The 13278-nt window shown below is 42.4% G+C and overlaps 1 protein-coding gene across 2 annotated transcripts; it reads right to left on the reverse strand.

Annotated features, from left to right (window-relative positions):
- Positions 1-1151: 1151 nt before the first annotated feature.
- On the reverse strand, positions 1152-11570 carry ercc6l (excision repair cross-complementation group 6-like). 2 transcript variants are annotated; one of them, XM_044197450.1, is made up of 4 exons: positions 11132-11570; positions 9331-9375; positions 1725-5169; positions 1152-1652 (listed from the first exon to the last, which is right to left on the reverse strand). In XM_044197450.1, the coding sequence occupies exons 1-4, from the start codon at positions 11185-11187 to the stop codon at positions 1290-1292; spliced, it is 3909 nt and encodes a 1302-aa protein (XP_044053385.1). In that variant the 5' UTR covers positions 11188-11570; the 3' UTR covers positions 1152-1289. The 2 variants fall into 2 exon arrangements, with proteins under 2 accessions (XP_044053385.1, XP_044053386.1); XM_044197451.1 differs by lacking the exons at positions 9331-9375; positions 11132-11570 and adding an exon at positions 9279-9300.
- Between the last annotated feature and the right edge of the window lie 1708 nt (positions 11571-13278).

Below are 13278 nucleotides of genomic sequence, written 5' to 3' on the forward strand. Positions count from 1 at the left end.
ACTAACTTGAAGGTGACGTCTACCACCAACAGTCCAAACCCCGAAAATATTCAGTTTACTGAGCAATCAATTGACAACTTCTTTGATAATGGATTGATCGTTTGAGCCAAACATTTGCTGGTTCCTGCTTCTGCTTTCTTTCCGTCACAGTGAACTGAATCATTTTTTTTTTGTTTTAGACTGTTGGTCGGACAAAACTAAAACTTGGACTCTGCTGGAAATCGTCATGGGAATTTGGCACTACTTTCAGATATTTCAGATAAGACCAAAAACATATCTGCAGGAAATGAAAACTATTGTTCGTTGCAGGGCAATTAAATATAATCAATTCAGAAATCTCCTGCCACCCAACCTCAAAGAAACTATGCCGATAAAAACAAACTACTTGGCTAGGAAAATTTAATTTGAAGTTTTTCAGAAAATATATACAACAAATACAGGTTACATAAGACAAGAAAGGGAGAAATAAAACTCATTATTGCGTTATCATAATGGATGAATGAAAACATACTGACCTCCCCCCCAGAACTGAACATGTGACCATCCAGTTCAATAAACTCGTGTTTTTACTGTCATTTCTGTAAATACATGCCAAATATGAGACAGGCTTCTAACAGACACAAACTAGTACGTATGAAAGTGATATGTGTGCCGAATAAACTGCATTGTGCCGCCTTTAATATTTTTAAATGCTTTTTTTTTTGTACAAAGATTCATCCCTGCGTGTTAAACTTAAAAATGTGTCCGTTGGATCAGTTCAACACGACAAAAATATCAAATTTGTAGTTTTGGAAGCACAGTATATCAGGTCTGAGGCGAAAGGTAAAGAGTCTTTATATTCCCGAGGTGTTGTTATTGTGTCACCGTTCAGACTCAAACAGCGGTGAACGAACAGGTAACAGGTGTGTGTGTGTGTGTGTGTGTGAATCACAGCCGCCATTGTTGTCCAGAAACTATTAAAACACATCAGCGAGCCGCTCTGTTGTACTGGCTGACATGTTCCTTCATCACCACGAACACACACACTGTAGTTTATTCTGACTCCGCCCCACACACACCGTCCTGCTGCCCCAAACACTCACTACAGCACCACATGTGGATTCATCCGCCGCTGGAAATAGTCCCCAACAGACGCTCTGTTTCCTCCTGTTGGTCTGATAAAAACTACAGCGAGCAGCTGTTTGAGGAAACTACCGAGCCTTTTTTTAAGCCATGCTAGCGGCGTGGCTCTATGGATGGCAACGTCGGTCCACAACTTTGGCCCAGACTGAAATATCCCCCAACAGTTGTTAACTTCTCTGACTCAGCTGCCGGTACAGTTGGATAGTCATGAGCTGAATTTCAGGATCTCCAGATCTGATGTCGATGGCTCTCAGGAAGAAGCCCAGCGCGTCGTCCAGCTTCCCTTTGCTGTAGAACTCCCTCCCTCTACTGACCAGGGACTCGTAGCTCCCGTCCTCGTCTTTCATCCCATTCGTCTGGACTTCTGCATCAACGGTGCACTGATCCATTCTCTCGGAGGAGGCTAGCTCGGGCTCGCTGGTCGATTCCTCCAGGTTACTGCTCATTTCCTCTCTCGACTCATCGACGGCATCTGCCGACTCCTCCGAGTAATCCTCCTCATCATCCTCCCCATCATCCTCCTCATCATCCTCCCCCTCATCCTCCTCATCATCCTCCCCATCATCCTCCCCATCATCCTCCTCATCATCCTCCCCCTCATCCTCTGTGTTTAATGTCTCTCCAGTGGTCTCCTCCAGCTGAAGCTCATCATGAGTTGAACCAACGATGTCCTCCTCTTCAGCCTCACCAGAATGCCTCTCTGAAATATCACCATCATCATCATCATCATCGCCTTCATCCATGTCTGGGTTGTGGTTCTCCAAGTCTTCGATGATGGACTGGAGGAGGGACCTGCGTGAGGCCACAGAGGTGTTTCCTCCAACGCTCTTTCTTGAACGGAGAGGGGTGGAGCCAGAGGGTGCTGATTTGGGTGTGGAGGCTCCAAGAACCTGGAAGGAGTAGTCAAGTTGACTCTTCTTCAACTCCTGCCTATCATCATCATCATTTTCTTCTTCTTCACTGTCATAAATCACTGCAGCTCTTTTCTTCTTGTTAGCTACAATGGACTCATTCATTGACTCGTCCATTTCAGAGGCGTGGACGTTGTTGAGGCTTTGCCCAAGTGCTTCTTTATGATGTCTCTCAGAAAGGGATTTATTTACGTCAAAACTCCCCTCCATCTGCAGCTGCGACAGCAGCTTCCTCTCCTCTGCTTCGGTCTCCCGATGATCCAGGACATCATGATCTGAGAACATGTCGCTGTCCTCAAGCTGTAAATTGAAGTTGCCCTCAAAGGATTCAAGCCGTGTGCTGACTCTGGATGATGTGTCTCCTCTGATGCTTGAATTGGATGCTTGCAAGACAGAAAGTCTCTTGGTCTGCAGATAGCTGACATATGGATGCCCCAAGTCCATCTTAGAGTCGTATTTTGAGGGCGAAGTTCCACTTGGCTGTTGTTCGTGTTCATCAGCTGCTGTAACGTACTCCAGGCTGCCGTCGGCCGCTGAAGCAACTGCAGCCTCAGATATTGCAGACTCGTCCGTTAGTTCTTGAACCGAGGCATCTGCCATTTCAGCCGCGGCAGGATTGGTGGCCTCCGACATCACCAAAGACTCCTCAATCACCTCCTGAGGAGAGGCGTCTGCAACTTCCAAGAAACTCCTCTCCTGCTTGACAGACTGGTGTTTCGGGGAATCCGGGTTCTGCTTGGCAAGCTCGTCTTGGCTTACTGCTACAGCAGGTTGTTCTTCGGTCATACTCTCATCTGCAGTTAGATCGATAACTCGGTCACACAGATTCTGTTGGCCGTCCTCCTTGCCAGAACTAGACTGGTCCAACTCGACCACAACTGGCGATCCGTTAAAGTTGCTGTCATGTTGTGGATAGGAAGGACTTGGTCTTGGATTTCTTGTTTTTTTCTCGTGAGACAGCTCTCTGTTGTTGTCCACTGGTTGTCTGAGCCAGGCTGGTTCTGTGCTTGATGCCATGCTCTCTGCCAGCTGCATCTGTAAGTCTGACTCAGCCTTCATCAGCTCCTGGGCCTTCTGGACCCTCCCTTCGATGTAGTGGTGCGCCTCTTGGTCCTCTGGGGCCTCGTCATGGTTGACGTCGAGGGAAAACATGAGGTCGTGGTCAGAGATCCCAAACATCTCCATGGTGTGGAGGTGGGCAATGTGTTCGTCCAGTTCAGGGTCTGTCCATCGGTGTCTGGAGTGTAGGGCCTGAAGCTGCAGCTGCGTGGACGAGGACCGTGTGTTCTCCACAATGAAGAGCTCCTTCAGCTCCTGCTTGCTGAAGTACCGAAAAGGGTTCTTTTTATCTCCGGTAGTCTGTCTGATAAGGGAGTCTTTGAAAACCTGCCGTCTGTAGATCTTCTCCTCCACCGTGCCACAGGTGATCAGCCTATAGATGACAACGTTTTCAGTCTGGCCGATGCGGTATGCCCTGTCAACAGCCTGGGCATCTGTTGCTGGGTTCCAGCTGGGATCGAAGATCACGACTCTGTCTGCTGCCGTCAAAGTGATGCCAACTCCTCCAACCTGGGTGGTCAGGAGAAAGACCGAGTAACGTTCGTCTGTCTGGAACCGAGTGATGCGCCTCTCTCTCTCTGCAATCTGTGTTATTGTGCCATCCAGTCTCATTACTTTGAAGCCTCTGTTGCCCAGGATGCGTTCAATGATGTCAAGCACTTTCCTGTAATGAGCAAAGACGAGCGTGCGGTGTCCTTCTTGTCTGAGCCTTTCAAGAAGTGCGAACAGAAAGACGAGTTTCCCAGATTCAGATATTAAGGTGTCGTCGGCAACGTTAGCGATGCCGTGAGCGTCTGCCCCCATGTCTTCATTCTGCCGACTTTCAGCTGGACTTTCCTCCAAGCCTAACTTGGCTATGGCTGCAGCGGAGAGCAGTCTTGGGTGGTCGCACAGCTTTTTCAGAATGGTTAATTCAGCTAGAGGTGATTTACTGGTCATGAGCAGCTCCTTGATGTGGTCCAGTGAAATGAACTGCCTGTATATGTCTTCCTGAACAGGGCTCAGGTATGTCCAGACAATCAGGTCGTTCTTTCTCGTCAGGGTGGGCATGACAGCTCCAGAGTCTTTTTGAGGGTTTTGGACTTGGCTGTCCTTGTCTGAATATTCGTCTTTGCACAGATGTGTGCCATTCATTTTGCTTTTCTGCACTTCTGATTTTGTCCTGCGGAGAAAGTAGGGTTTTATTATGGTCATGAGGTTCTCAGACATCCGGGACCCGAGAACCTTTTCCCCTGGAGTGGCGTCCTTCTCTCTGGCACGGGTGATGGGGTTCTCATACTCTGTTTTGAATGTTTTACTTGTGCCGAGGAGAGTGCCATGGCAAGCAAAGTCAAACAGAGCCCACATCTCTCTCAGGTTGTTCTGGACTGGAGTGCCTGTGAGAAGAACTCGGTTTTTTGAAGGTATGGCGTAAGCACTTTTGGCTGTTTTGGTGGTTGAGCTTTTTATCTTGTGTGCCTCATCCAGGATCATGTAGTCCCACGTGAACTCTCTGCCATGGTATGATGACAATTGCTGCCAGTTGTTTATAAGCATAGTGTACGTGGTGACGACGACGCCACCTCTCCTCTGAACTTTCTCCAGATTCCTGGTCCTCTCTCCTTTGCTGACACCATGAAACTCCTTGATCCTCATGCCGGGAGTCCATTTGGCAAACTCCTTGGTCCAGTTTGTGATGAGTGAAGTTGGCATGACTAGCAGCGTGTGTTTAACCAGCTCGTTATCGTACATACCAGAGAGGAAGGATATCACCTGGATGGTTTTACCAAGGCCCATGTCATCTGCCAAGATCCCGCCTTTACGATCATCTCTGTAGAGACTGTACAAGAAGGCCACTCCATTTCTCTGGTAGTCATAAAGCTTGTCATATAATTCTTTGAAAAGCATTAAACCGCTGTTGTTTACGTTGACAAATGTATCTTCATTCTCCGAGTCATTCTCAGCAATAAGTTCTTCAATTTTCTTAATCCTGCTTTCAAGTTTTTGACTCTGGTGAATGTTGTACGCCAACTTGAAGAACTCCAGCGCCTTGGACATGTCCCCTTGTCTGGCAACATCTTTACCATCTTGAATGAATCTGTAAGAAAAAAAACACATCAGAGGGTTATTAATAAGACAATGTTGAAATGTTCTGAAACTTGATAGCTGCATTAATCTCTTTTTGGACATTAACATGAAGACAAAACGTCAGTGAACAAATACATACGTATATTTTTCATCGCAGCCCAGCAGCAAATGTTTCGAGGCCCAGCACTGGTTGGCTGAAACCAACTGCACCAATGGATTCCCAAGTGCAACTTTTTAGTGTTCATTTAAGTTACAGGAAACTGACCATTCACAACAGCGGTACTAACTTGTTTTTGTTTTTTAAGTACCCCTACCAGACGAGCTCTAGTACCCATTCATCAACACCACCCTTCGTGTTACAAGTGTGCTCATTTGAATGCATTTTAATCTTGGTGTTATTTAATACTATTAATTATATAAGAGTGGGCATTGTTACAATATTTTATTAGACAAGACTAACTAGTTTTCACAGTTGCAGAACATGATGTTGTTCAGGTGTCACAACTGGATTTCCTGGTTTCCTGTGCAGTTGTTAAGTCGTAGCTGGTAGTTTATTAGTTATTATTATGACAGTAAATATACTAAATAAGCCTCATATCTCAATTTCTAAAATCGTGTGTGTGTGTGTGTTTATTTTCCTCCTAAACACAAATATGTGGATATGCTTTGCATAGCATTTTTAATTTCGAGTTAAATTAGTTTTTATTGCAGTCATTATCACATTAACTACAACAAAATACAGGAGTCCTCAATAAGATCATACTATAAAACATCTGTATTTTTACCATAGTACAAACAGTGGTTGCCATGACATTTTCTACATCACAATGGCCCCTAAACCATAAATAAAGTCAACTTTATTTTAGAGCAAACTACATTTGGAATAGACATAACGTTTTTATCTGATCATGTAAAAATTGATTATTTTACTCATTTATTTGTCATGAATTATCTTATCTTTACACATAGAAATGCAACAAAAAATAAATAAATCCAGTTTGATCATCTACTTCTATGTTTTAAGTATGTATGGCCAAAAGGCAACTTCCTTTAATTCAGATTTTAAAAAAATGTATTTGTTACCGATACTCTCGCAAAGATATCAGCTGCAGTGTTTGCTGTAATTAGACTTTATAAATTCATCATCAGTCGACACAGGTCGCGTAAACAGTCATTACTCAGCGTCAACAATCTGATTCCACTGAAACAGTTTTACTTTCCTTTCCTGTGACGGTTCAGAGCGATGGGGAATTTTAAGCGGAGATCTGAAACCAGGGCGTCGGGTTTCATGGTCTGAGCCCACGGCGCCCCCCTTCTGATGGCAGACTTACCATCAATACAGTTCCGAGACCTAGCCTAACATCTGCTGGTGAAAACGAGTTACTACACAGATCAGTTTGTAGAGAGGGAACAGCGCAGAGGTAACGTGCTACCATCCTCTGAGTGGTGCGAGAATTAAAAATTTAAATGAAGGTTGCTTGCCTATTATATTAATACCATGTTGAAACTTTTGTACACATATAAACACACACAGGGCATGAGGTTTAACAATTCAAAGTGTTGTCCTGCAGACTTGCTGACTGCAGGGAAAAGTTGATCAGCTGTTGCAACATTTATACAAACAGGGAGATCAGAAAGAACATCACGTACTGGGGACAGTATGTGTTGTAATGACCATGAGAGGAAAAGTATCAGTTTTGGGGAACGAAGCAGAGACTTTAGCAGCTTACAAACAGAGGAAGTGTAGGATTCCTCCACACGAAGGGTGGACTGGTGTGCCAAGAGGCCGGACCAGCCTGTGCAGCACCGGAGGGAGAGCTGAGTCTAAACCACAGCTCTGGAGAAACCTATCAGATAGTTGTGGATTCTCATTTAAACCTCTGTGTGATGTTAAGAATAGCACTCTTTTTTAGGATGATGGCTGCAGACTAACAGCTTGCTGACTGAATAGAAAAGATCCTTGCACAAGATGCTTTTGATCCTCCAATTCTTTAATAAATGCCAAATCGAGGAATAGCTTCTCTCCAGACTTTTCTTTTGCAAATGAACGAACGCGCCGACAGTGGAAACACACCGTACGCTCTGTGACGAATGAGACCGCTGCCTAAAAAAAAAAAAAAAAAAAAAAAAAAAGAGAGATCTGGTTTTTATGGTTACAAGGAAGCAAATATTTAAAACACAAGAGAAGGCTTATCTGTGTTATAAAAACAAGTCCTGAAAACAAGGAACCTAGTTTCCTAAACACAGCTAGATTAGACTTCTTGGCCATGTACAGTTAATGCTTAACTGGGTTTCTGAGGGTTTTTTATTTTTTTTTTTTTACATGACATTGTGATTTGTAGAGAGAGCAGGTGGAGCAGGTGGAGGAAAATCTAGAGAGATGGAGGTCTGCTCTGGAAAACAGAGGAATGAAGCTCAGCCGCAGTAAGACAGAATACAGGTGCGTCAATGAGAGGGACCCAGGTGGGACGGCGAGGTCACAGGGAGCAGAGGTGAAGAAGGTGCAGGACTTTAAGTACTTAGGGTCAACGGTTCAGAGCGATGGAGACTGTGGAGAAGAGGTGAAGAGGCGAAAAGCGAGCAGGTTGGAGCGGGTGGAGAAAAGTGTCAGGTGTGTTGTGTGATAAAAGAGTCTCAGCAGGAATGAAAGGAAAGGTGTTGGAGACGGCGGTGAGACCAGCGATGTTGTACAGCTTAGAGACAGCGGCGCTGAAGGAAAGACAAGAGGCAGAGCTGGAGGCAGCAGAGCTTAAGATGCTGAGGTTCTCTTTGGGAGGGACGAGGACGGACAGGATCAGGAACGAGGACATCAGAGGGACAGCTCATGTTAGATGTTTAGGAGATAAAGTCAGAGAGGACAGATCGAGGTGGTTTGGACGTGTTCAGAGGAGAGACTGTGAATATATTGGTAGAAGGATGCTGAGGCTGGAGCTGCCAGGCAGGAGGTCTAGAGGAAGACCAGAGAGGAGGTTTATGGATGTAGTGAGAGAGGACATGAAGCTAACTGGTGCGAGTGAAGAGGACGCAGAGGACAGGGTTAGATGGAGGCACGTGATTCGCTGTGGCGACCCCTGAAAGGGAGCAGAAGAAGACATGCGAGCATGTGCATGAAAAAGACGTCAGACAGGAACGTATCACTGCGGCAGCAGTACAGAGTAATGAAAAGAAGGATCGTTGCTTGTAATAATGGTCTATCCTTGAATGCAAAACCATTAAATCCAAAGTTTGACTTCAGAAGTCTGAATAAATCAGTTAAATAAATCACCCAGTCTCAGCTGAACAGTAGGTTGTGTGTAAAATACCGACTAAGAGAAGGAACTGTGTGTTTTGTCACTACAGCCTCTCGATGTATGTATACAGCCCGATATCAAACCACAGGTCTGTACAGCAAACGACAGCCTCCGTCCTCAGACCCTCGATTCAGTTAAGAAAAACACTTTAAGGGGGGAAAACATGGACTTCTGTCCAAAAGCTACAACAGAAGAAACCCTCTTCAGGCTGCAGCGTCATGTACCATTAACATACCTAACGTCAGAACCTAAACGGCAGGTGAGAAATATTATTACCAGCAGCGTTTCCCTACATACAGCCATGTGTGTTGGGCAAACAAGCAGACAAACAGCGCTGGTGTTTAGGGCTGCAACTAACAATTATTTTCATTATCAATTAATCTGACAATTATTTTCTCGATTGTTCGATTTGTCTATAAAAAGAGTTTGAGAAACGTCGATCGCAGTGTCCTAAAGCCCGAGGCGATGTCCTCCGATTGCTTGTTTTGTGCGACCAACAGTCCAAACCCCAAAGATATTAAATTTATAAAATCACATAAGACAAAGAAAAGCAGTAAATCCTCACAATTTTAAAAGCTGGAACTAATGTTGTTGGTATTTTTTGCTTGAAATATTGATTAATTGGTTATCAAAATATTACTGAAGAGCGCTTTGACGCAGCTAAAAACGTTAGTTTCAGAGGTGAATTAGTGCTTATCCATCAGTTTCAGTTACACCCACAGAAAGTGTGCAGCGCTGACAAAATTCAGTAACGACAACGTATAAATATAAATAAGAGATCCACTTAAAATACTCATATGTTCGGAAGGGACCTTAATCAGTGGCGTACCAACCAAACTGGCCTTTTGGGGCTGTAATCGTCCTCGAACACAGTGAATTACCTGTGGTACGCTTCCATCTTGTCTTCTGTATCAATGGACAAAGACCTGTCGAGACAAAGTCAGGGTTAAAGACATCAACACAGTCATCCAACACACAACACGCATCGACTTAGGTTCAACACTTTTAAGCCATTTAAATGCAAATAAGATCAAACACACCCCCCGACACAATAATGAAACACTGACACGGTAAAAGTCGACCCATTAAAAGTTAAATATCTCCGAAGAATAACGGCACCAAGAAACTAAATGAATCTGAAGACCTCTCAAACTAATTTTAGGACATAAAATGTTTGTTATTCTGAAAAAATGTCATCCTGATCTCTGTCCTAGCAAGTTTTAACTACTTTATACACAGTTAGCTAGTTTTAACTGCTTTATACACAGTTAGCTAGTTTTAACTGCTTTATACACAGTTAGCTAGTTTTAACTGCTTTATACACAGTTAGCTAGTTTTAACTACTTTATACATTTAGCTAGTTTTAACTACTTTATACACAGTTAGCTAGTTTTAACTACTTTATACACAGTTAGCTAGTTTTAACTGCTTTATACACAGTTAGCTAGTTTTAACTGCTTTATACACAGTTAGCTAGTTTTAACTACTTTATACACAGTTAGCTAGTTTTAACTACTTTATACACAGTTAGCTAGTTTTAACTACTTTATACACAGTTAGCTAGTTTTAACTACTTTATACACAGTTAGCTAGTTTTAACTACTTTATACACAGTTAGCTAGTTTTAACTACTTTATACACAGTTAGCTAGGTTTAACTGCTTTATACACAGTTAGCTAGTTTTAGCTACTTTATATACAGTTAGCTAGTTTTAACTGCTTTATACATTTAGCTAGTTTTAACTGCTTTATACACAGTTAGCTAGTTTTAACTACTTTATACACAGTTAGCTAGTTTTAACTGCTTTATACACAGTTAGCTAGTTTTAACTGCTTTATACACAGTTAGCTAGTTTTAACTGCTTTATACACAGTTAGCTAGATTAGTCCAGTGGTTCCCAACCTAGGGGTCAGGCCCTCCAAAGGGTCACCAGATAAATCTGAGGGGTCGTGAGATGATTGATGGGAGAGGAAAGAAGAAGAAACAAATTTCTGAAACACAAATCTATTTTCAGTTTTTGGACTTTTCTCTGATCTTTTCTTTTTGTGAAATATTGGATCATTTGACCTCTCTGGGCCTCCAAAGGTTATTTAAATGAAAACATGTGAAAAGTTTAGAAATGTTTGGTGAAACAGAGACATCTGACACATGACAAGGAGACAAGGTCACAAGACCAAAGCTTTAATAAGCTGATCATATATTTTCATGTGATATCTTAATCTGAAGAGTAACTAAAGCTGTCAGATAAATGTAGAGGAGTAAAAAGTGCAATATTTCAGTCTGAAATGTAGCACATGTAGTAATGTATATGTGGCACTGAGAGCTCAACGCACTGCAAGTTAATTAAACATCTTCACGTTTCTGTATTAGCAGCATTTTCCCTAAATGCTTTGCATGTGTTGTCAAACTGATGATTTGCTTTTGTCTGTTTGCATAAAATGGAAATACTCAAGTTAAGTACAAGTACCTAAAACTGTACTTCACGCTGCTCCAGTCGATGTAGTTACGCCGTTAGTAAACAAACGTACTAAAATACGCGTAGAAATAATTACAAACACAAATCAACACTTCTTCCGTTAGCAGAAACGTGGCTAGCCTTTCAGTAACGTTAACCAGAGGGGCGTTAGCACTGATGCTAAGTGTTAGCCATTCTTGACAGCGACATTAGCTAGCTTTACTTACTTTTCCAGTTTCTCGGAAATCTCCGGAACTCCGCCGTTATGTTGAGAAACATCCATCCCGACAGTGTTAGGTCTTCACCGGCAAGACAAAAAACGAAACCCGGCGAATAAAGGTGGTTTTGTTGGTAAAAACGCAGACACACACACCGGTAGCTGCTGCGGGACTCACTGCCTGTAAAATGTGTGTTGTTGTGTTTGAACCCGCAGCTTTCCCCCCGCCATTTTTTCCCAGCGAATCAGAGAGGACGCTGCAGTGACGCCACGACGAAGTTATCCAATCGGGGGAAACGGACAAGTGCAGCGGGCGGGACCAACAGCAAAGCACAGCCAATGAGCAGCGTTGAGCCCGGCACTCCTGCGATTAAAACGGTTGCGTGTTGTTGCGCAACAGTTTGACGTTTTCAGGAAATGTCCCTAAATTTCAGCTTTGGAAAGTTTTTTCGTTTCCTCTTATTAAATGTGACTTTGAGTTATCCAAATAACCCATTAATTTGTCTAAGTTTCATGGACAAGTTCTCCAGTACTGGAAATTAATTTATAATCATAATCTTTCGCCCCATGATACACCTTTATGGAATAACAGGTAAATACTGATTATTTTCCAAACACCGGGCTGAACAGGGTGCAATGCTGGTTTTACTGGACGACAGGGGTAATTTACTTAACTATTCAGACTTTCATTCACAAATATAATATTATTTGTTCTAATCAACAGTTTACACAAGTCATTAATGCGATCCCACGAGCTGTGATTGGTTCTGTTAAAGGTTTCTGGATGTGCACACACTCTGCTCCCCAACTGCTTCCCTTAACTGTTCAAAACTTTTCCTTTTTAGACAAAAAAATGTAACAACAAGTTCTTAAGATCCGTTTTGTCCAACGAATGTTTTCCTTTAAGAAGACGAAGTATTACGGAGGGTTTCACCGGTCAGAACATAAAACAGTTCAGATGGAACTGTTTAACACTTCCTGTCCCGCCCAAAGCTAAAGAGCTTCGTTTCAAACTGTTAAATAATGTTTATCCATGCAAAGAATTTTTACATTCAAAGTTTAATATTGAAGACAATGTTTGTACCTTTTGTTTAGCGAACACTGAAACAGACGAGCTTCTCTGTTTCTCGTGTGTTTCTGTATTCGTCATCAAAACAACTCGGCTGTCCGATCTTTCGATTACAGCGACGTTACATTTGGCGTTGTGTTGGAGGACAAATCAAAAGATTTAACAATTAATAGCTTGATTGTTACGGCAATTTTTTTCATTCACAAATGTAAATTTGGCAACACTGAACCTTTATTTAATGTTTTTATTCGCGATGCGTCATCTTTAAAAGAGTCTTTGAGTGTCTGTAAATCTGAATCTGGCCGTGTGATAATCTGGAAGCTCTCTGAACCCTGAGACTCTGTAATTGCGGCTTTCTTTGTTCTTGGTTTCATTTCTGTTCAATTGTTCGACCTGCTCTACTTGAAATATTGAATGTCTAATAAGCCTGTATGGTTCTTGAAATAAATATTAAAAAAAAAAAAGCTTTGGAAAGTTGTTTCGTCTCCTGAATCCACCAGAGTTACTGGAAAAAACAGCAAATTATGCAAAAGTAGGGCTAAAAAGAACATGATTTAAGAGTTCCTCACCCAATCTCTTAAACATTTTTTTTTTTATTAATTTCTTATTTTTTTATAGTATTTTAATGAGATGTTTCTCTACGCTGCAAGGAAGAAACATCTGTTGAATCATTGATTTGCTTGTTTGATTGGTTTATTTAAAAGTAGACAAATTTAAAGGGAGTCTGTAAATTATTTAGTTCTGGAATCATAAAATACCTCAAGTGTATTTTTTTTTAAGGGTAATTTAAAAAAAAAAAAATGTATTTGTCTATTTTATTTGTAGCAGAAACACCTTTTAAATCACCCTTTTTAAACAAAAATCAGGAAATTCCCTGACATGAAACCAGCAGCACCGAACATCCACACGTCCTGCAGGCTTCAAGTTCACCTTCGTGCTGTCTTTTCAAAGATCCCGCCCCTGAAACGGGAAGCAGCTGCCGACCCGCCAGACTTAAAAACTGATGACAGTTAGTCTCCGGCTGATAATCGGTCCACGTCATCAAACCTGGTCAGGTCGTCTCAGCATGAAGGACAGCACGACGGGGC

Source organism: Siniperca chuatsi, linkage group LG5 (assembly GCF_020085105.1).
Source record: "Siniperca chuatsi isolate FFG_IHB_CAS linkage group LG5, ASM2008510v1, whole genome shotgun sequence".
NCBI classification, from domain to species: Eukaryota; Metazoa; Chordata; class Actinopteri; order Centrarchiformes; family Sinipercidae; genus Siniperca; species Siniperca chuatsi.